Raw genomic sequence first — 25,529 nt, 5'->3', positions numbered from 1 at the left:
AATGAAATTTGTGATCACTAAAACAGCCCTACAAGAAATATTAAAGGGAATCCATTAAGGAGAGATAAATCCCAAAAGTTAAAAAGACCAGAAAGGAAGAAAGACAATATACAGAAAGTCAATATACAGAAAGTCATTTACATATTATACCCTAATATACAGATAATGCCCTAATTTCCTATCTTTCAATAGTTACCCTGAATCTAAATGGGCTAAATGCTCCAATCAAAAGACACAGAGTATCAGACTGGATAAAAAAGCAAGATCCATTAATATGTCATTTGCAAGAGACTCATTTTAGACCCAAAGACACCTCCAGACATGATACTCTATCTAGAGAACCCAAAAGACACTAGGAAAAAAATTTTAGAAGTGATACAGGAAGTCAGGAACAATGCTAAGCAAAATAAGTCAATCTTAGAAAGACAAATATCACATGATTTCACTCACATGTGGAATTGAAGGCACAAAACAAACAGAGGGGAAAAAAGAGAGATGCAAACCAAGAAACACACTCTTAACTCTAGAGAACAAACCAATGGTTACCAGATAATGGTCACCAGATAGGTGAGGGATGGATGAAATAGGTGAAGGGGATTAAACAGTACACATATCATGATGAGCACTGAGTAATGTATAGAATTGTTATATTACTGAAGTTTACACCTGAAGCTAATATAATTCTGTATACTAACTTTACTGGGAAAAAAATATAAGACAAAATAATGAAAATGAACCCCAGAAAAAAAAGTACAACGATTACATTTTCCAAATAAGTCTGCACACTGTCTATCTGTATCTTGGCATATTCCGTTATAGCAATAGGCAGTCTTATTATTGCATGGCTCTAAATCAGCAGATTTTGTATCAGGTACACAAGATTCACTTTTTCCATCACAAAATTCTGGAAAATCACAGGGATCTTTGCTTTCCCGACATACAGTTCCTCTTATAGATATCTGTGGGACAAAGAAAAACAATTAGTTTTGTAAGGTAGTAAATCAAAACTATAAAACAACTTACACAAGAGCAAAGTATTTCTGTCATTTCCATTAATATTATATTTGGCTTATTTGTAATTTTGTTATAAGTTGTTAGGTCATGAAGAACTACATTCAGGTATTGCCTCGGGTCTGACCAAGAATTCATATGCCCAAATAATCTGGAATTGGTATTGGATAACTGGATGGATCTTGAGTGGAGATTGAAACAATACAGTGAAGGCAAAGATAAGAAAGAAATTGAAAAAAATCTAAGAACATCTTCTGAATTCTGAAGTCAACCGTGTATGAATCAAGTATTTAAAGTTATATATTTGAAGGATATGAAAAAAGAAGTAAAAAAAAAAAGTGAATGCACAATAGCAGAAAAAAAAATCATGAAAGAAAATACTATAGTAATTTGAAAGCTTACCAGGCAAGTTTCTCTATCACAGCACGGTCCAGTGCCACAATCTGCAAATTCAGTCAGAGTACAATCTGCAGGATTACAGCATTTTTTAAATCCTCTGCAATGCTAAAAGTACATATAATTAAGTTCAATAGTAGGAATTTTCAATCAAATAAATTATTTTATTTATTGTCAAAATGTACTTTAGTATGTCTCTTAGTTAATTACAATCACTATATGAATTTTACTTCTGTTTATTTTTAACAACATTTCATTTAAAATATAGTTCCAGTATGGGAAAAAAGATAGTAATGAAATTATTTATGATTCTATGCTTAATAAACTGAACCATTAAAAATTTAATGTAATTTGTCAACCTTTTTTGTGTTCATAAATAGACGCACTATAAGTTTAAAAGTATTTTTTCCATTTACTATAAGTACTTTTTCATCTCATCAATTCTCCTCAAGATAACATATTGAGATTATATAAAAATTTATGAATGTGATAAAATAGAGGTTTCTAAATTATAACTTTTTTATTCAAAGGATGTTTCAATGAAAATTTTATTTTTATTATTTTTATTTCCAAGATTTTATATTAAAGATTGATTTTAGCAGTAAATAGATCATAGAGTATAAAACTATTAAAGACTACAAAATACGCTTATTTCCTTCTTTCTATATATTTATTAAGTGCAAGAGTGATGTTTCACAGGACTGATAGTAATATTTAAAAATTAGTAAAGCAATAGGTGTTATAGGTAAAAATAACTAAGTGCTTACATCTGTTTCAATTTTATAATTTTCATTACTAATGTGCTATAAATTTTTTAAATTTCTGGTTTATTTTATATTTCTGTGCATATATTTCTGTCAAATCATTCTGTTTATTTCCTTTATTTGTAAGCACTTTTGTAGTAATTATATTAACCCTTGGCCACCAGTATATGTTTGCTATATTTTATAATTTGTCATTGACAACTGACTTTTGTTTTGGTGCATTTTGGGTTTTTTTGTTTGTTTGTTTGGGTAAATTTTTGATATTGTGAGAGTGTGAAATAGTAGACCTATCTCAGAACTCTGAGAGCTATCATCTTTTTGGGGTTTGTTCTTGAGTTTACGAATAGAAGTTTCTTCCACCCTAACCCCAGGAAATATGTGAGTCTTCGTATGTGTGTAAAATGTGTTATACATACTATGTATGTATTTATTTATTTTTTTGTTGAATGGTTTGAGTAGTGTGTGAAAGAAACTATAATGATGTATCTCTTTCCCCAAACAGAAGTTTATCAGTTGCTTTTATAGAATAAAATTTATTTCTGAACTTTTGTAATACCTGGATTGTTATAATAAATATCCTATATAAAATTAGATACAATGTCAATGTCTTCAATTGCATTAACTGCATATACTAAAGTATATTTTAAAATGTTATTATTGGGTGCCTGGATGGCTCGGTCGGTTAACCTCTGCTTTTGGCTCAGGTCCTCGGATCCCAGGGTCCTGGGATAGAGTCCCTGCATTGGGATATCCTGCTTAGTGGGGACCCTGCTTTTCCTTCTGCTTCTGCCTATCACTCTCCCTGTTCGAGCTCTCTATCTCTCTATGTCAAATACAAAAATAAATAAAATTTTAAAAAGTTATTATTGTATAAGTTTTAATATTTATGAGTCAGATATTTTTGTTTCATTATGAGAAAGAATGTATTATGCTCTATAACATAAAGATTTTAATAAAACTTATCAAAAGTATTTAGTAAAGACAGAAGATTGAACACACACTAAATATTAATATTGGGGGGGTGGACAAAAATCAATGACATGAAAGGGAAAGCCTCCTAAGGCTAGAATCAAAGAGAGAGCCTATAGTGAGGAGCATTTTTTGACAATACTCAGTGTATAATGGAAAGCTACAATAAACATTGAGCTTAGAAATTAATGTTCAGTGAATCATGGTTTAAAAATGGAATCCCACAATGGGACCAAATGTGAGAACTTTTTAAAATAGGTTAACTGTTGGGGAGTCTGGGTGTCTCAATTAGTTAAACTGCCACCTTCAGCTCAGGTAATAATCCCAGAGCCCTGGGACTGAGCTCCACATCAGGCACCCTGCTCTGCAGGAAGCCTGCTTTTCCTTCTCCCATGCTTGTGCTCTCTAGCTCTCTATTTTTCAAATAAATAAATAAAAATCTTTAAAAAAATAGGTAACTGTGGTATGCCATTGAGAAATTAGAGAAATCAAAAGGATATAATTTTTAGTTCTAGATGTCCAAACTTTTATAAAATATCTCTTCAATATTTAATATCATAATTTTTGTCTCTCTTTTAATTTTGATATATGTTGAAAAGTACTGAAATGTTTTCCTACTTCTGGAATAAACTCCAAAAGTATATTCTTTTTTCATATATTCACTGGGATTATTTGATCATTTTAATTTAGCCATTTTGTGGGTATTTTCCAAAATATGAATCATTCAAAGAAATCTTAAACTGGCGATCAGAGGAATCAACTTTCATGATTTAATTCTGTTTCTATATACCTGAAAAGGACACTGGAAATAGATTTTTTAAAAAGATACACAATTTATAATAACATTCAGAAATATGAAATATTTAGGTTTTAATTTAATTAGAGACATCTAAATAAATAGAACAATATACTATGTTCATAGTTTGAAAATCACATTAAGAATACATTAATTCCCCACAAATTCATATATAGATCCAAAAGAGTTCCAATTAAAATTTCACAAAGTTTTTTTTTTTTTTATTTTTGGGGGGCTATGAGTAGAAATGGAAAAGTTGATTCCAAATTTTACACAGAAATACAAAGACCTAAAATCACCAAATCTATCTTCAGAATAAAGTACAAAATATGAAGACACAATTTACCTAATTTTGTGAATCAGAGTAAGAAGGGCTGGTATTAATGTAAGGCTAGATGTATGGATCAATAAAACACAAAGTATGTGAACTGTTTTTTCAATAAAGATAGCATGGTAATTCAATGGGAAAAGGGTAGTTTTCCAACAAATAGGGCTAGAGATTTTAAAGATATACATATAGAGAAAAAATACGCCCTAATACTTAAAAACAAAAGCTACTCAAAATGTATCATAGGCATACACATCAAAGATAAAATCAGTAAACTTCTAGAAGAAAACTTATGAGAAAGTTTCACAACTTGGAACTGATAAGACACAAAGTACAAAACATGCCACATACTGGGAGAAAATCTGACAAAGGATTTGCATATAGCTTATGTTAAGAATTACTATAACTATATAGTAAAAAAAATCCATCAAACTATGCAAAATACATGAACATTCAAAAAGGAGAAAAAGACATATGAATATCGCACAATCACATGAAACACTGTCTAGAATGATCAGTTATCAGAAAAATATGAATTAAAACTGCAGTGAAATACAAGCATACATTGAAATTACCAAAATGTAAGAGACTAGCAGTAACAAAAGTTGTTAAGAATAAGGAAAAACTGTCCCTCTCATACATAGGTGGTTGGAATGTAAAATATTACAAGAATTTAAAAATGCAGAGTGATACTTTGTTACAAATTTAATAGTACATTTAACATATGACCCAGCAATTCTATTCCTAAAAATAGGGAAAAAAAGACATGTTCTTTAGAAGCAATTTCATAAGACTTGAAACCAAAAACAACCTAAATGTTCATTAATAATAGCATGAATAAACAATGTTATATTCATACAAAGAAATACTACTCCACAATAAATATCAATGAACTATAGATATGTTCAATCATGCAAACCGAATATCAAAAATATAGGCAAAAAAATCTAGAATCAGAAAGGATCTAAAATCTATGATTCATTCATGTGAAGTTCAGTAGTGGGCAAAAATAATGTGTTGTGACTGGATTAGAAGTTTCAGATGCTGATGGGATTGACTCCTCCTTGTCAATGGAGTTATGGGAGAACTGTCTGTGGTAATGTAAATATCCTAATACTTCTTTTATTTACATCTAATTAAGTATAACATAAGTCAAATTAAAAAACAAAACAAAACTCAGTAAGCCAGAAGGAAAATATAAATAAATATAATGAAGAGTACCTAGACATATCCTAAACCTTTGTCTGAAACAAAAGAAAGGCAAAGTCACAATGCCTATAAAGACAAATGGATTCTATGGATCTTCTGGCCAGTTGTGGAGCTAACTTGTTTGCTGAAGTTTTCAGTGATAATGAGATTCCTGATGAATTCCATCAGTGGGCTTGGTGGTTTTCTAATATTAAGGAAAGCTTATTGTGGTGGTATTTTACTCACCTACTCCATCAAAAAAGTAAAACTACTTTCCTTCTGCCAGTAGCCGTAACTATAGATAGAAAAATCCCTGGTGGTCAAGAGCAGTTAGTCACTGTAACATTTACTGAGATATGTTCTTAATATATGAGAAAGGGAAGAAATTAGAGATATATTTAGGCAAATGCCTAATGAAATCCTAAAACGTAGGCTTGTCTGACTAACATACGAGGGATCAGTGCATGTTTTTCTAGATTTGAAGATAGGAAGTCACTTGGTCACTTAAGAAGCAACCTCATGCTCTAAGCATCATTGGTCAATGACCACTCTGGTTAATGATACAGACATTAAGGAAGAGAATGTAAAGACTTACCGCAGCTTATTTCAGTAGGTCTTGTTAAAAGACTGAGCAAAAGTCAATTCAAATTGGCCAGCATCCCATCTAGCCAAAGAAGGATCTGAGAAGCTATACAAAATAAAAGACTTTTACAGGCAGAAGGGAGCGGGAACCAGGAAGTTATACTGGCAAAAAGGCATGTTTGTTATTGCAAAGTTATATTCCTTTAGGGGATATCAGGGATCTATCAGGGAATACCTAGTACTGATCAGGTGATTCCTGATTGGCTGGTTTAAGACTCTCTTCTGGGAGAGTTAAAACCAAGTAAGTCTTGGTTTGGTCAACACGGGGCTTACGCCAACTAACTCCTTTGTGGGCTTGTTATCTTGTTTTTAACAGTCTTTACAGCTATAATAAAACAATGGTCTACTCAAGATAAATTCCTGTTTTCCAGTAGATGCCCTTGAAATCCAGTGGGGAAGCAACCATTTCCTTTGGTTCACTGTGACTCCATCCTAGGTTTTTAATGAAGACTAAGAGTGTCCAGGTGATGAAATAGGCCATGCAAGTCAAATCAATCAGTTCACACAAACAGTGCAACCAGGCTACCAGAACAACTGAATCTCCTCTTGTGTCCCAGGAACAATCTCTGAAAAACCATTCAGGAACTGGGCAATGAAATACTCTGAATAAACACTTTTGCAAAAGGTAGACAAAATTCCCTGCAAGCCAAGAGCCAGAAAAAGAAGCCAACCAATAGTTGAATCATTAGGCCATGAAGATTCGGATATTATGCCAGAGAAAATCTAATGAGGAATATGATGGTCTGTTCTTGGGAGAAATTCTTTCTCACTACTGGGCAATAGAAGATCATCTTCAGAAAGATGAAATGTATGCTTTTTTAAAAAATATTTATTTATTTATTTGAGAGAAAGAGAGAGAATCTCTAGTAAGCCCCCCACTGAGCATGGATCTTGACACGTGGCTCCATCCCACAACCCTGAGATCGTGACTCGAGCTGGAATCAAGAGTCAGACACTTAATCAACTGAGTCACCCAGGTGTCCTGAAATGTATTCTTAAAAAGAAATTTTAAAAAAGGTAAGTAGACAACCAAGAGTTAACTCCAGTGGAATACACACTTAAGACAGGCAGTATAGTCTTTAAATATGGTAATTTCTAGGGCATCTAGCTGGCTCAGTTGGTGGATAAGGGGATATAGAATATAGATTACCTACTAATAATGATTTCTCCCAAAATAGGCCAATGTATTGGATCTAGGCTTTCTATGATAGCCAAATCACTGTTCTCTTCAAGAAACTGCAGGCTGTTTGGCAGGAAATAGTTAAAATGCATTCAAGGAATTTGCCTATCAAAAGAAACACAGAGTTGACAGTCTTGTATTCATTTCCTATTTGTGCTGTAAGAAAAAATTACCATACTCGGTGGCCTAAAGCTATGTACATGCATTATTTTATAACTCTGGAGATAAAAGTCCAAAAGGGGTCTTATTGGACTAAAATTAAGAATGAAAGCTGTTCATTCTCTGGAAGCTCTAGAGAAAATCTGTTTCCCTACCTTTTCAATCTTCTAGAGGCCACCTGCATTCCTTCTCATGGAATCTTCACTTTCAAAATCAGTAGTACAATATCTCCAAATATCATTCTCATGTCCTCTGACTCTGACCTGCCCCTTGTCATTATTACATTGGATCTGCTTAGATAATAGAGGATAATTAACACTCTTGAAGTCCTTAGCTTGATCATATATTCAAAGTCCCTTTTGCCACGTAAGGCAAAATTAAAGATGGATTGCATATCTAAACCTAAACTGTAGAAAAAATTCCAAATATATTTTGAGAAATACATGTGAATATTTGTGTGTTGCTCTATATTCTATAAAATGCAGAGATCACAACTCTTTGTTTTGGCTTATCCACAACAGTAGCACACCATCATTTCCACAGATCCTAATGATCATAGAGGAGGGCTCTACTCAGTGTGGCAGGATTATCCACAGAAAAGGATCACTGGGGCAATGATGGATATTGGTTACCAATGGTGGGACTTGTGTAAAGTAGGTAAACAACCTAGTATAACAAATTTTAAGAAGGTACACACTCTCAGGTCATGCATTGCTGACTCTGTGTGTTTTGTGGAACTGATGGTTCCACTGGGTTACCTAGGGATCTGAAATATAAAAAAGAATTAGAAACGATCGTTCCCAGAATGAATAGCAAATTATCAATAATTAAAATATTGTTTTTTCCGGGACGCCTGGATGGCTCAGTTGGTTAAGGGTCTGCTTTGGCTCATCATGATCCCAGGGTCTGAGGATAGAGTCCTACAACAGGCTCCCAGCTCAGAAGGGAGCCTGCTACTCCCTCTGCCTGCTGTTCTCCCTTGTTTGTGTGCACACATGCTCTCTCTCTCTCTCTTTCTCTGACAAATAAATAAATAAATAATCTTTTAAAAAAATAAATAATTTTTTTTCCCCACTAATGACCTTTGGTATATAGCAAAGTGTATAGCTACTATTTTGTATACCATATGGGAAGTTGACCAAATTCATTTTAAATTCATTAGGCAATAATTAGAGCATAGCTTTACTGTTCTTAACTCCCACAGTGATGTGTCTTCTCTGGATTATACTAATTCTTGTAAAATGTGACACACTATTGAGTGTGTAGATATTCTGTCACCATCATAACATTTTTATAATAGCCTTCACTGAAAAACTTTATTGCTTTATGCTGAATGCTATTTAATTTAAATGCAAAGGACTAAAGACAGACTTTACAATCCAAATAATATTCTTGATATGCTAGTATATGAGTCACCAAAAAACGCAGCTAAGTTTCATTGGGGGTAGGCAGAGTTCAGCCACAAGACCACTGAAAGCAGTCCAGGATAATGGGGGAAGAAAGAGTTACCGTTGGCCCTACATCTGATTATGATCTCATGAAACTTCATGTATCTGTGGCCACACACAGCTGATTTCATCCTCTGGCCCTGAATTTCCTTTGATATTCACCGGTTCATTGGAACCAAGAACTTTATTCCATAGTTATGTGAGGTAAAGTTATGATTCTGATATTCTCATTAGAAGTTCTTTATGAAACAATCCAATCTAATTGGGTGGGAAAATCCCTAAAAGTTCCATCATAAACAGACTGGCCTTCAGCACTGGTAAATTCTGCAAACAGAAGGCTGTTCACCCACAAGAAACAGGTATCACCAGCCCACCTACTGCTTCACCTGAACTACTAGCTCATTGGGATCCTCCCTACAAGACTGGTCTCGTGCCAAGAAAACTTGTTTTACTGGAGAAAAAGCATATCTCTGAGCCTTCTACCATACTACTGATAAATTGCTGAAAATTTACAGAAGTAAATGCTGATGAAATAAGCCAAAAAGTGTATTAAAGACATGTACAGACTATTCAAGAATAAAAAAACCCAAAGTAGGTAAAATATCCTCAATTCAAAGAAATATATACACATACCTCAGGACATAGCACATTCACCTATTGGGGTACAGCTTAGAACAATGCAGGCACATGTTCAGCAAGAAATATGTGCAAAAAAAGCCATAATCACATGAGTCTTAATAATAAAGCTTATGTTTTCACTGACATAGATCAATAAATAGATTATACTATTCATAAAATTAACACTAAAAGGAATGAAAACATTTGGACTATAGCTACATTTAAAAATAGATGAACTTTGCAAGCATAATATTGAGTGAAAGGCCAAGTTACCAAATGATATAAATCATGATTGCAATATAAAGGTAGAAAATAGTCAACCAAATGATATTGCATAAGGATCCAAAAAATAGAGGTAAAACTATGTTGAAGAGTAAAGCACTGAAATGATCATCATTAAATTGTGAATGATGGTTGGAAGGAAGGGGCATATGATTGGGATGAGACATAAAAGGAACTCCTTTGGCAGATATAAGGTTTGTTTGGACCTCAGTGTAAATTATTCAGGTGCTTGCTAAGTATCTATTTGTTATATTCATCATTCATATTTCATGTGTATTATATATCACAATGAAATGATGAGTATGATAATTTTTTTTTGATAAACAAAAGTGGGCAGTGAACTGCCCTATCAGAAGAGCATATATATTTATTTATTCTCATATCAGGGAGATCATATGATAGTTGTCTTTCTCCGCTTGACTTATTTCGCTAAGCATGATACCCTCTAGTTCCATCCATGTTGTCGCAAATACAAGATGGGATTGGGGGGGAGACAAACCATAAGTGACTCTTAATCTCACAAAACAAACTGAGGGTTGCTGGGGAGAGGGGTGTTGGGAGAAGGGGGGTGGGGTTATGGACATTGGGGAGGGTATGTGCTATGGTGAGTGCTGTGAAGTGTGTAAACCTGGTGATTCACAGACCTGTACCCCTGGGGATAAAAATATATTATATGTTTATAAAAAATAAAAAATTGAAAAAAGAACATATATAAAGAGAATATATAAAGTATATATTTAAGTATAAGTATATTTTAAGGAATAGAATATAATTCAAAAGGACATTATTTCAGAATAATGAAATGAAATACATGCAAAAAAACAAAACCTTTAATAAACAAAAGGAATGGTAGGCAAAATAAAACAACTATCTCCTGAATAAAATATCTGGAGTACTTTTTTTTTTTTTTTTAAAGATTTTATTTATTTATTTTACAGACAGAGATCACAAGTAGGCAGAGAGGCAGGCAGAGAGAGAGAGAGGAGTTAGAAGGCTCCCCGCAGAGCAGAGAGCCCCATGCGGGGCTCGATCCCAGGACCCTGGGATCATGACCTGAGCCGAAGGCAGAGGCTTTAAACCACTGAGCCACCCAGGCGCCCCTGGAGTACTTTTTAATGCAAAGAATACAAATAACAGAAATTAAATATTTTATAAAAATGTCTTGTAAGTTAATTGGGTTTAAATCCTGTTAGTTTGGGGGAAATGTGGCCTAAATATGGTTAAACCTTAGGTATGCATAGTAAAAAAAAAAAAAAAATGTAAGGATAATCACTAAAGGGAGACTGAAAGTACATACCTACTGAATCATTGAAAGAAATAGTGGAAGAAAAACAAAACATACAGAGAAAAACAAATGTGGCAAAGTGAACATACAAAATATACATATTTTGAGACAACTAAACTTGTGAAGAATATGTAGTCTAGAGGACGATAAGAAATCATAATAGTCAGGGGTGCCTGGGTGGCTTAGTGACTTAAGTGTCCAACTCAGTTTCAGCAGGGGTCATGATCTCACAGTTGTGAGATCAGCTCTGTTATGGGCTCTGTTAGATAGGCATGGAGTCTGCTTAAGATTCTCTATCTTCCTCTCCCTTGACTCTTTCCCACATTCTCAAATGAATAAATAAATAAATAAATAAATGTAACAGGTAAATATAATGGTAAATATACCATTATATTATAACAGGTAAATATAATGAGGTAAATATAACATAACAGGTAAATATAATGAGGTATCCTGGAGATGATCCGGTGACAGAAAGATGCCATTAGGTAAAAACAAATGAAATCTAAATAAATTATGGACTCTAGTTAATTAAAACAATAGGCAAAAAAATCATAATAATGTTTATAGGGACAATCCTATAAATCAAAGACAGAGTGAATAATAAATTAAAACCCAATGAAAATATTGAACTTAATAGACAGAAAAACTAAAAATATCAGGGAAATACAAATTAAAGAAAGCGAGTGCACAGATACAGATGTATGCCAGACCAGATAGAATTTAAAACAGATATAAACATGAGAGAAAAACAGATTCAGCATTTAAAGGTAAACGTTAAATTTCTAGGAAGATATAAAAATTGTAAATATGTTTACTATATAAAAATCTTCAAATATACAAAGCACGAAATGAGTAAATTATAATGAGAATTAGGCAAATACAACTGTATAGTTGGAGGTATCAGTATTATTTCTTAAGTACTGAGAGCTCGAGCAAATGAAACTAATAAAAATACAAAATATTTGAGTCATTAACTTAAAAATTATAAGAAAGCAGTTATAACAAAATTCAATGATTAGCCATCTTACCGAGCACAAATAAAAAAAAAAAAAGTAATAGCAAAAAGCTAAATATAAAAACAATACATCAAGATTTATTATTAATCAAATTCTTTGAAGTCAAGTAAAATAAATAAAGATCCCACAGTTGCAAGAATGGAAATTAGGAGATGAGGAGGTAAACAATACACATGTATTAACTTAGTGAACCAATGCAGTTGCTTTGGAGGAGTTCAGGAGCTGACTGAGGTGATGGTAATAGTATTGACCTTAACCATGTTTATAATACAGAAAAGTGGATATTGCTATTAACGGTTACACAGTGAAGAAAATCTACCTCTTTAATCCATGCTACATTTACTTCTTATTTACTCTTCAAATGCTTTAAATTCATGACAAGCCCATTATCGCATGTCCCAATATCTCCCTTAGATATTTGATAAGTGGTGCATCACTTGGGGGGGAGGTATTTCCGTTTTATATCACATCTATAAGGCTACACAAGAAACACAAAGAAAAATCTTTAGATAAACTATTATGTTTATCACTAACCTCTGTACCACCACAATCACATTGTTCTGGTGGTTCCAAAATTCCATTGCCACAAAGTGAGTGTCTTCCTTGGTAAACCACTTCTGAAGCTATTTGATTCTGAAGACATTCAAATTCAGGCTGTGAAATCATACGTTTAAATTCATCCATGCTGCAACTGCTAAAAAACTTTACACCATGGGAACGTCTAAAAATAAATTACATTCTTCAGATAAATGGAATAAAATCAGTTTCAAAGAAACCCCCCTTCAATAGAATACTATGAATTCTGTGCACTTCAGGTGCACAAGAAGGTGGGGAGAATGTTTTTTTCCCCCCCCTAAGTTTTTTTTTTTAAATACCTGTTAGTTAATATAGAGTATTATTAGTATCATGTGCTTTTATCCTAATGCCAGTCAAAAATAAAAGTGGTAAATTCATATAATAGACATCTAGTACATAGAGGAAGTTAAAATGACATGAGTCAGAATATATTACCAATCTTAACAGTGCTTCACACACAAAAAGCTCTCTTTAAATACATCTTATTTTCATTTTTATTGTCAATATAATTATTAGCATTATAATAAGTAATAGTTAAAATGAAACATTAGGAAATTTATGTAAACTGAAGGAATAAAAGATGACTAATGTGTTAATGAAAAATCAGAGTTATTTAGTCTTTGGTATCAAAATCTATCAATTTAAATATATCAACATAGAGTATATAAAATCTGTAAGTACAAATCCTTATCTTATATTTGTACATTTCTAAGTGTACTGCTTAATGTTTTCTTTAATTTTATAGTAATATAAATCTCAGAGAAATGATACAACATGGTTTAAAGAATAAATTTTGTTTCCTGAAACAGTTAAGAATACTTGCCAAAAATAATCTTAATAACTCTTAAGTATTTTAATGTATAATTCTTACATAGAAATGAATTCTCCTCAGGCAGGCCCTTCAAAATCAGGAAATAGTGATACATTACTAATATCTAATCCTCAAATTCTATTCAAATTTCCCTTTCATCAAAATATTGGCACTTTATAGCAATAGGATCCAGTTCACAATCAATCATTTAGTTCTCAATATCTAAGTTTGTTGCTTAGTTTAATCATCTACATTTGTTCTTACATTTCATGATCTTGAAAAGTTTTATGATTATAGGCTGATTATTTGCTAAAACAAACCTTCTCCTCAATTTAGGATTTAAGGTTATAAATTGTTCTTTCATAACTACACTGAGGTTATCCATCTTCGCAACTTTGTTACAGAATCATTACTGAGTCTGTTTTCATTGCATACTAATGACTCCAATTTTAATTTTGAATCATGTTTTCAAATTATACTAACTGGGTTATAATCCAATTACTACCATTGTTATTTATGGCATTCAAATTGTCCCTGATTTGGCTTTTGGGAGCCACTTCAAACTGGTTTTGTGTCCCTTTGACAAATCTCCATGGTTCTTTGAACGCCTCCTTATATTCTGACATGAGATGTTCCATACTCATGTGATTTTTCTGCCTTAGCCTAGAATCAATCATTTATCCAAGGTAGCCCAGCTCCTTTTAGTGGAGAATAGTATTTTTTAAATTTCTTTTTATTGAAGTGTAGTTGACAATAATATTATATTAGTTTCACCTGTGTAACATAGTGTGACTCAACATTTGTATACATTGCAAGGAAATGACCCTAACCATCTGTCATACAAAAAGTTGTTACACATTATTAACTATATTTCCTATGCTGTACATTATATCCCCATGTCTTATTTATTTGATAACTGGCAGTTTGTACCATTTAATTTCTTTCTCCCATCCCCTCTAAAAATTTCATTCTCCCATCCCCTCCTCTCTGGCAAACACCAGTACACCAGTTTGCTTGCTGTATTTACAGTATGTTTCTGTTTGGGTTTTTTTTTTTTTAACTTTTTTTTAGATTCCACATATAAGTGAAATCATGGGTATTGTGTCTTTCTCTGATTTATTCACTTAGCATAGTACCTTCTAGGTCCATCTATGTTGCACAAATGGCAAGATCTCATAGTTTTTTATGGCTGATATATGATATATATACATGATATATATAAAAAATATTTTCTAACCTATACATTTATCAGGGGACATTTAGCTTGCTTCCTTATCTTGGCTATTGTAAATAATACTGCGATTGAAGGTAGGGGTGCATATATCTTTTCAAATTAGTGTTTTTATTTTCTTCAGATTAAATACCCAGAAGTGGAATTGCAGAATTGTATGGTAGTTCCATTTTTAATTTTTGAGGAACCCCCATACTATATTCCATAATGGCTACCCTATTTTTCATTCCCACAAACACTACATGGAGTTCCCTTTACTCCATATCCTCACCATCACTTGCTACTTCTTATTTTTGATAACAGCCATTCTGACAAGTATGAGGTGATATTTTATTGTGGTTTTTATTTACATTACTCTGGTGATTAATGAAGTTGAGCCTATTTCATGAGTCAGCTGGCCATTTGTAAGTCTTCTTTGGAGAAATGTCTATTTGGGTTCTCTGTCAATTTTTAATGGAATTATTTGTGTTCTTAGTTTTGTGTAAATTCTTTATATAGTCTGGATATTAACCCCTTATTAGGTATATCACTTGCAAATACCTTCTTTCATTCAGTAGGTTACCTTTTCGTTTTATTGTTTTACTTCACTGCGCAAAAGCTTTTTTTAGTTTGATGTAGTCCCATTTCTTTATTTTTGCTTTTATTGTCCTTTAATGACCAGACATATCCAAAAAATATTGCTCAGACCAATGTTCAAAGTTTACTCCTACGTTTTCCTCTGAGAGTTTTATAACTTCCATTCTTACAATTAAGTCTTTAAATACATTGACTTTATTTTTGTAAATGAAATAAGAAATTCAAGTTTCATTGTTTTGCATGTAGTTGTCCAGTCTTCCCAATATCATCTATTGAAGAGACTCTCTTTCTTCACCGAATTTTTTGCCTACTTTGTTGAAGGCTAATTGACCATTTAAGTGTGAGTTTATTTCTGAACTCTATTCCACTGATCTCTGTGTTCATTTTTGTGCTAACTCTTGTTTTGGTTTGGTTTGGTTTGGTTTGAGGCGCAAGGATTTTCATCAAGATTTATTCATAAAGGTTTAATACTGGAAACAACTCCAATGTCCATCCACTAAACAGTAAATATACAAATTGTGGTGTTTTTTTTTTTTTTCCACACAATAGAATACTAGCCAGTGGGGCACCTGGGTGGCTCAGTAGGGATTAAAGCTTCTGCCTTCAGTTTATGTCATGATCCTGGTGTTCAGGGATCCAGCCCCATCAGGCTCTCTGCTCAGCGGGGAGCCTGCTTCCTCCTCTCTCTCTGCCTGCCTCTCTGCCTACTTGTGATATCTGTCAAATAAATAAATAAATAATCTTAAAAAAAAAGAATACTAGCCAGCAATAAAAAGGAATGAATTTCTGATGCATACAATAACATTCTGTTGAGCAAAGGAAGTCAGATGTGAATATTGCCTATTGTGTATACAAATTCCTGGAACATATGAGACTAATCTAATGTGACAGAAATTGGTGAAGCATTTGCTTTGGGGGGAGGGTTGACTTGAAAAATACACCAAGAATTTCAGAGGTATTGGGAGGTATTCTTATCCTGATTGGGATGGTATTTGTGAAGATGTATATGTTGTCAAAATGCATCAAAATGTTCAGGTAAAATATGAACACTTATTTTAATGTAAATTGAAACTCAATAAAAAATAATCCTAAAGAAAATGCACCAGGTGTCCTAATTACCAACATTGCACTGTTTTGATCACTATGGCTTTGTGATAGAGTTTGAAATCAGGGAGTATGATACAGTTTTATTTGTTCTCAAGATTTCTTTGACTGTTTAGGGTCTTTTGTGGTTCTATATATATTTAGGATTATTTGTTCTAGCTCTGTGAAAAATGTCATGGATATTTTGATAGGGATTGCACTGAATCTGTAAATGCAGTTGTATGGACGTTTTAACAATTTTAATTCTCTCAATCAATGAGCATGGAATATCTTTCCTTTTTTTGTGTGTTGTCTTCAATTTCTTTCATCAAGGTTTCTCTTCTTGAAAGTATAGCTACAGGCTTATTGATTTTATCATTTCAAGACATCTGCTTTAAGTTCCTCTTTTCTAATTTTAAGTGTGTATTTCATTTATTTCCACTTATCTTTATTATTTACTTTCTTCTACTAAATTTAAATTGATTTGCATTTGACTTCTAGTTTCATACTCTTGTGGTTGGAAAAGATGCTTGATAGAATTTAAATCTTCTTAAATGTATTTATTCTTGTTTTGTGACTTAATGTGACCTATCCTGGAGAATATTCCATGTGTACTTGAAAAGAATGTGCACTCTGCCAATTTTAGATGGAAAGCTCTGTATATATCGATTAAATTAATCTGGATAATGTGTCATTTAAGGTCAATGTTTCTTTATTGATTTTCTGTCTGGTTGATCTATCCATTGATATAGGTGGGGCATTGAAGTTTCTTCTTATTATTTTATTACTGTCAATATCTCCCTTTGTGTCTGCTAAGACACACTTCATGTATTTATGTGCCCCTATTTTTTTTAAGATTTTATTTATTATTTATTTGACAGACAGAGATCACAAGTAGGCAGAGAGGCAGGCAAGAGAGAGAGGGGGAAGCAGGCTCCCTGCCGAGCAGAGAGGTCGATGCGGGGTTCAATCCCAGGACCTTGGGATCATGACCTGAGCTGAATACAGAGGCTTTAACCCACTGAGCCACCCAGGTGCCCCTAGGTGCCCCTATGTTAAGTGTATAGATATTTACAAGTGTTACATCATCTTGTTGGAGTGATTCCTTTATCATCATGCAATGGCCTTTTTTGGTCTCTTATTTCAGCCTCTGTTTTAAAATCTGTTTTGTCTGATAGAAGTATTGCTACCTCAACTTTCTTTTCATTTCCATCTGCATGGGATATCTTTTGTCCATCCCTTCACTTTCATTCTGTGTGTCTTTATATTTGATTCTATTGTAGGTAGCACATATACTCTTGTTTCTGTCCACTTAAACACCGTATGTCTTTTGGCTGGGGAATTCAGTCAATTTGTATATTTAAATTATTGATAAGATATGTACCTACTGCCGTCTTATTAATTGTTTTCTTATTGTTTTTGTGGTTCTGTTTCCTTCTTCTCTTGGTGTATTCTGTTGGTATTTGGCGACCTCCCTTAGTGTTATGTTTAAGTTCCTTAATTTTTTGTGTAACTATTCGTATTTGTTTTGTGTTTACCATGTAATATGTAATTTCATATGTAAATTATATGAATATTGCAGTCTATTTCAAGTTGATGGTTGCTTAAGTGTGTTCCAAAAGTGCTACATTTATACTTCCCCTATGTTTTGTTTTTAATATCATATTTGACATCTTATTTTGTGTATACCTTGACTATTATAGGTAGATGATTGTCTACTTTTGTCTTTCAGCCGTCCACTAGTTACATAGGTGATTGACCTGCTGCCTTTACTATATGTTTACCTTTACCCGTGAGATTAATTTCATTCATAATTTTCTTATTTCTAATTATGGTCTCTTCTATTCCATTGATAGAACTCCCTTAACATTTCTTGTGTGACCTGTTTGGTTTTGATGAACTCCTTGAGCTTTGCTTGTCTGAGAAACTCCTCAACTCTTCTTAAAATCTGAGGGACAATCTTGATGGTACCATTTTTTTTTTTTAATGTAAGTATTCCTTTCATCAATTTGAATATATCATGCTACTACATTCTGGCCTATAAATTTTTTGCTGAAAAACAGCTGATAATCCTATGGAAATTCGCTTATACCTGTTTCTTTTCTTGCTGTTTTTAAGATTCTCTGTTGATGTTTAAACGTTGACACTTTGATTATAATGTGTCTTTGCTCTCTTTGGGCCCATCTTATTTCAGACACTGCTTCCTAAGAACTTGGATCTCCTTCACCAGATTAGGTAAGGTATCAGACATTATTTCTTTAGATGGGTTATCTGATCTTTCCTCTTTCTCTTCTCCTTCTGGTGAACCTCTGATATGAATGCCAGTATGCCTGATGTTACCCTAGAAGTCCCTTAAAATATCCTTGACTTTTTTTAAATTATTTTTTTCTTTTTGCTTCTCTGGGTGCTTTTCATTATCGAGTCTTCCAGACTGCTTATCCAGTCTTCTGCATCATCTAATCTGCTGTTGATTACCTCTAGTGTGTGTGTTTTTTTAAATTTCATTATCGTATTCTTCAGCTTGATGGGTTCTTTTTTTATATTTTCTATGTCTTTGTTGAAGTTCGCACTGTGATCGGTCTTCTTATGGTTTGGTGACCAACTTTATGACCATTACTTTGAACTTTACCTCCATTTCATTCTTTTTGTCAGATTTTATCTTGTTCTTTCATTTGCAACATCTGGTGCCTATTTTGCTTCCTTCTGTTTGTTTCTATGTACTGGGTAGTTATGTCTTGCAAGAGTGGCTTTAAGCAGAAGGTGGTCCTGTAGAGCCCAGTAATGTAAACCCACCTAGACACATGCTCCAGGCCTGCCCCCTGTATGGGCTGTGTGCAATCTCCTGTTCTGGTGATGCTATGACTGATACAGACTTTCTGGTGAGTGGGGCTGTCTCTCAAGGCACCTGTGAGGTGCAGCCACAACTGCTCCAGGCACACCAGCGAACAGGGCAGGCCCTTGGCCCACCTGAGAGTCCTGGCCATGACTCCTACAGGCCATTATGTGGGGCCTTTGGGAGCAGCTCTAGTGCTAGCTGATGGTACCCACTTGATATGGCAGGACTGGGGGTAGGTTGCTTAGATGGGGCTCTTTATTGCCCAAGTGTGCGTAGCAAGAGTGGCAGGACGGAGGAACACTGTATTGTACATCTGCAAGCTGCTAAGAGATTAGATCTTAAAAGTTCTTATCACAAGAAAAAAAATCACATATGTTATTCTTTATGGTGACAAATGTCAACTAGTTTTCCGTCCCTTTGACTCTTTCCTCTCCTTCTGGGAGCCCTATAACGTGAATATTGGTTTGCTTAATTTGTCCAGTAAGCCCCTTAATTATCTTCATTTTTATTATTCTCCTCTTCTTTTTGATGCTCTGCTTGTGAGTTCCACTATCCTGTTCTCGAGTTCACTGATCTTTTCTTGTTCTTCATCTAGTCTACTGTTGAATCCCTCTAATAAATTTTCAGTATGGTCATTGTCTTCTTCGGTTCCATGACTTCTTTGGGTGCTTTCTTATATTTTGTAACTCTTTGTTGATATTCTCACCTTGATCTTTTCTTCTCCTCTTAAACTTGGTGAGCATCTTTATCATCATGACTTCCCATTCATTTGGTAGATTACTTAGCCTCTGTATCACTGAAGTCCTTCCCTGAGGTTTTCCCACCTTCTTTTGCTTAGAACATATTCCTTTGTCTTTTCATTCTGTTTTATTCTCTGTTCATTGCTAGGTATTAGATTAAACAGCCATCTCTTCCAGTTTTGAAGGGGTGCCCTTGCTTTGAACCTTGCACTTCAACCTTGTCCTAAATCTTGGTTGTCTCAAACTATTATGATTGTCCAAGCAGCACTAAATTTAGTTTTTAGCTCCAACGGTTGAAGGATGTACCAAGGCCTTTCGTTGACTCAAAAGGAGGACCTCAATCAGCACATAAGTTCAGGGTTATTGGAAGACAGACCGTCAAGCAACAAATTTTTAAAGTATGAAAATGTACACAAGTGATAGGGACCACAAACATACATCCCGATGACCAACATAGCCATGAGATATAGAGGTGTCCATTGGGCATCATTTTCAAAAATTGGGGCACCAGGTGATTATAAAAGTTCCTTTCCCTGACATCCCAGAGATCTGTTGTGAGGCATAGTGAGGGCACAAAATGGCATAAGATTTCATTTCCAGGGAGTCAAGATGGTGGAGAAGTGGCAGGCTGAGATTACTTCAACTAGCTGGAGATCAGCTAGATAGCTTATCTAAAGATTGCAAACACCTGAAAATCCATCGGCAGATCGAAGAGAGGAAGAACAGCAATTCTGGAAACAGAAAAACAACCACTTTCTGAAAGGTAGGACCGGCGAAAGTGAATCCAAAGCGACGGGAAGATAGACCCCGGGGGTAGGGGCCGGCTCCCGGCAAGCGGCGGAGCAACGGTGCACAAAATCAGGACTTTTAAAAGTCTGTTCCGCTGAGGGACATCGCTCCAGAGGCTAAACCGGGGCGAAGCCCACGCGGGGTCAGCGTGGCCTCAGGTCCCGCAGGGTCACAGAAGGATCGGGGGTGTCTGAGTGTCGCAAGAGCTTGCGGGTATTGGAACGTGAAAGCTGGCTAGAGAGACAGAGCTGACAGTAAGCTAGCAGCTCGGGGTTACCTTGAACCGGTCGCAGGCTCAGTGAGCTCGGAGCGCGGCCGGAGGTCAGGCAGACGGGAGTAACTGGGCGCTGTTCTCTGAGGGCGCACTGAGGAGTGGGGCCCTGGGCTCTCGGCTCCTCCAGGCCGGAGACCAGGAGGCCGCCATTTGTATTCCCATCCTCCGGAACTCTACGGAAAGCATTCAGGGAACAAAAGCTCCTGAATGCAAACCCCAGCAGATTACTCACCCCGGCCCCTGGTAAGGGTGGTGCAATTCCGCCTGGGGCAAAGACACTTGAGAATCACTAACCCAGGCCCCTCCCCCAGAAGATCAATAAGAAATCCAGCCTAGACCAAGTTCACCTACCAAGGAGTGTGGTTTCAATACCAAGGAGAGCAGCAGAATTCCAGAGGAGGAGAAAGCAAAGCACGGAACTCATGGCTTTTTCCCTGTGATATATTTTAGTCGGGCAGTTAATTTAATTTTTTCCTTTTCATTTTTTGTTTTTTATCTCGCCTTCTGGTAAATTTTTTTTTGTTTTTTTTAACGTTTACCTTTTTCTTTTTTAACGTTTTTTAACTAGTTTATCCAATATATATATTTTTTCTTTTTTATATTTTTCTTATTTGTTTTCTTTTTTTTAATTCTTTTTTCTTTTTTTTTTTTTTTCTTTCTTCCTTTTTGAACCTCTTTTTATCCCCTTTCTCCCCCCTCACGATTTGGGATCTCTTCTAATTTGGTTAAAGCATATTTTCCTGGGGTTGTTGCCACCCCTTTAGTATTTTACTTGCTCCTTCATATACTCCTATCTGGACAAAATGACAAGACGGAAAAATTCAACACACAAAAAAGAACAAGAGGCAGTACCGAAGGCTAGGGACCTAATCAATACAGACATTGGTAATATGTCAGATCTAGAGTTCAGAATGACAATTCTCAAGGTTCTAATCGGGCTCGAAAAAGGCATGGAAGATATTAGAGAAACCCTCTCGAGAGATATAAAAGCCGTTTCTGGAGAAATAAAAGAACTAAAATCTAACCAAGTTGAAATCAAAAAAGCTATTAATGGGGTGCAATCAAAAATGGAGGCTCTCAAGCTAGGATTAATGAGGCAGAAAAAAGAATTAGTGATATAGAAGACCAAATGACAGAGAATAAAGAAGCTGAGCAAAAGAGGGACAAAAATCCAATGGACCACGAGGGGAGAATTCGAGAGATAAGTGACACCATAAGACAAAACAACATTAGAATAATTGGGATTCCACAAGAAGAAGAAAGAGAGAGGGGAGCAGAAGGTATACTGGAGAGAATTATTGGGGAGAATTTCTCCAATATGGCAAAGGGAACGAGCATCAAAATTCAGGAGGTTCAGAGAATGCCCCTCAAAATCAATAAGAATAGGCCCACACCCCGTCACCTAATAGTAAAATTTACAAGTCTCAGTGACAAAGAGGAAATATTGAGAGCAGCTCAGGAAAAGAAGTCTGTAACATACAATGGTAAAAATATTAGATTGGCAGCTGACTTATCCACAGAGACCTGGCAGGCCAGAAAGAGCTGGCATGATATTTTCAGCACTAAACGAGAAAACCATGCAGCCAAGAATACTATATCCAGCTAGGCTATCATTGAAAATAGAAGGAGAGATTAAAAGCTTCCAGGACAAACAAAAACTGAAAGAATTTGCAAACACCAAACCAGCTCTACAGGAAATATTGAAATGGGTTCTCTAAGCAAAGAGAGAGCCTACAAGTGGTAGATCAGAAAGGAACAGAGACCATATACAGTAACAGTCACCTTACAGGCAATACAATGGCACTAAATTCATATCTCTCAATAGTTACCCTGAATGTGAATGGGCTAAATGCCCCTGTCAAAAGACACAGGGTATCAGAATGGATACAAAAACAAAACCCATCTATATGTTGCCTCCAAGAAACTCATTTTAAGCCCGAAGACACCTCCACATTTAAAGTGAGGGGGTGGAAAAGAATTTACCATGCTAATGGACATCAGAAGAAAGCAGGAGTGGCAATCCTTATATGAGATCAATTAGATTTTAAGCCAAAGACTATAACAAGAGATGAGGAAGGACACTATATCATAATCAAAGGGTCTGTCCAACAAGAAGATTTAACAATTTTAAATATTTATGCCCCCAACGTGGGAGCAGCCAACTATATAAACTAATTAATAACAAAATCAAAGAAACACATCAACAATAATACAATAATAGTAGGGGACTTTAACACTCCCCTCACTGAAATGGACAGATCATCCAAGCAAAAGATCAGCAAGGAAATAAAGGCCTTAAACGACACACTGGACCAGATGGACATCACAGATATATTCAGAACATTTCATCCCAAAGCAACAGAATACACATTCTTCTCTAGGGCACATGGAACATTCTCCAGAATAGATCACATCTTCGATCCTAAATCAGGACTCAACCAGTATCAAAAGATTGGGATAATTTCCTGCATATTTTCAGACCTCAATGCTCTAAAGCTAGAACTCAACCACAAAAGGAAGTTTAAAAAGAACCCAAATACATGGAGACTAAACAGCATCCTTCTAAAGAATGAATGGGTCAACCGGGAAATTAAAGAATTGAAAAAAATCAAGGGAACAAATGACAATGAAAATACAATGGTTCAAAATCTGTGGGACACAACAAAGGCAGTCCTGAGAGGAAAATATGTAGCGGTACAAGCCTTTCTCAAGAAACAAGAAAGTTCTCAGGTACACAAGCTAACCCTACACCTAAAGGAGCTGGAGAAAGAACAAGAAAGAAACCCTAAGCCCAGCAGGAGAAGAGAAATCATAAAGATCAGAGCAGAAATCAATGAAATAGAAACCAAAAAGACAATAGAGCAAATCAACGAAACTAGGAGCTGGTTCTTTGAAAGAATTAATAAAATTGAAAAACCCCTGGCCAGACTTATCAAAAAGAAAAGATAAACGACCCAAATAATTAAAATCATGAATGAAAGAGGAGAGATCACAATTAACACCAAAGAAATACAAAGTATTATAAGGACATACTATGAGCAACTCTACGCCAACAAATTTGACAATCTGGAAGAAATGGATCCATCTTAGAAACATATAAACTACCACAACTGAACCAGGAAGAAGTAAAAAGCCTGAACAGACCAATAACCAGTGTGAGATTGAAACACTCATCAAAAATCTCCAAACAAACAAAAGCCCAGGGCCTGATGGCCTCCCGGGGGAATTCTACCAAACATTTAAAGAAGAACTAATTCCTATTCTCCTGAAACTGTTCCAAAAAATAGAAATGGAAGGAAAACTTCCAAACTCATTTTATGAGGTCAGCATCACCTTGATCCCAAAACCAGACAAGGATCCCATCAAAAAGGAGAATTATAGACCAATATCCTTGATGAACACAGATGCGAAAATACTCAACAAAATACTAGCCAATAGGATTCAACAGTACATTAAAAGGATTATACACCACGACCAAGTGGGATTTATCCCAGGGCTGCAAGGTTGGTTCAACATCCGCAAATCAGTCAATGTGATACAACACATCAATAAAAGAAAGAACAAGAACCATATGATACTCTCAATAGATGCTGAAAAAGCATTTGACAAAGTACAGCATCCCTTCCTGATCAAAACTCTTCAAAGTGTGGGGATAGAGGGCACATACCTCAATATCATCAAAGCCATCTATGAAAAACCCACCGCAAATATCATTCTCAATGGAGAAAAACTGAAAGCTTTTCCGCTAAGGTCAGGAACACGGCAGGGATGTCCATTATCACCACTGCTATTCAACATAGTACTAGAGGTCTTAGCCTCAGCAATCAGACAACAAAAGGAAATTAAAGCATCCAAATCGGCAAAGAAGAAGTCAAATTATCACTCTTCACAGATGATATGATACTATATGTGGAAAACCCAAAAGACTCCACTCCAAAACTCCTAGAACTTATACAGGAATTCAGTAAAGTGTCAGGATATAAAATCAATGCACAGAAATCAGTTGCATTTCTCTACACCAACAGCAAGACAGAAGAAAGAGAAATTAAGGAGTCAATCCCATTTACAATTGCACCCAAAACCATAAGATACCTAGGAATAAACCTAACCAAAGAGACACAGAATCTATACTCAGAAAACTATAAAGTACTCATGAAAGAAATTGAGGAAATCACAAAGAAATGGAAAAATGTTCCATGCTCCTGGATTGGAAGAATAAATATTGTGAAAATATCTATGCTACCTAAAGCAATCTACACATTTAATGCAATTCCTATCAAAGTACCATCCATCTTTTTAAAGAAATGGAACAAATAATTCTAAAATTTATATGGAACCAGAAAAGACCTCGAATAGCCAAAGGGATATTGAAAAAGAAAGCCAACATTGGTGGCATCACATTTCCGGACTTCAAGCTCTATTACAAAGCTGTCATCATCAAGACAGCATGGTACTGGCACAAAAAAAGACACATAGATCAATGGAACAGAATAGAGAGCCCAGAAATAGACCCTCAACTCTATGGTTA

At 35.0% G+C, this 25,529-nt stretch overlaps 1 protein-coding gene across 2 annotated transcripts in view; it reads right to left on the bottom strand.

Moving 5' to 3' along the window:
* LOC101673184 (A disintegrin and metallopeptidase domain 3-like) overlaps nt 1–25,529 on the bottom strand; it is a 121,637-nt gene that overhangs the window by 44,937 nt on the left and 51,171 nt on the right. For both annotated transcript variants that reach the window (XM_004777700.2, XM_045070997.1), the window contains exons 12-14: nt 12,620–12,806; nt 1,414–1,515; nt 764–959 (exon numbers count right to left, since the gene is read on the bottom strand). In XM_004777700.2, the coding sequence (XP_004777757.1) occupies nt 764–959; nt 1,414–1,515; nt 12,620–12,806 (485 nt within the window). The remainder of the gene's footprint in view (nt 1–763; nt 960–1,413; nt 1,516–12,619; nt 12,807–25,529) is intronic.

Source organism: Mustela putorius, unplaced genomic scaffold, assembly GCF_011764305.1.
Source record: "Mustela putorius furo isolate JIRA1106 unplaced genomic scaffold, ASM1176430v1.1 tig00003976_pilon_pilon_pilon, whole genome shotgun sequence".
Taxonomy (NCBI): Eukaryota; Metazoa; Chordata; class Mammalia; order Carnivora; family Mustelidae; genus Mustela; species Mustela putorius.
This window is presented reverse-complemented; position numbering and strand designations above follow the sequence as displayed.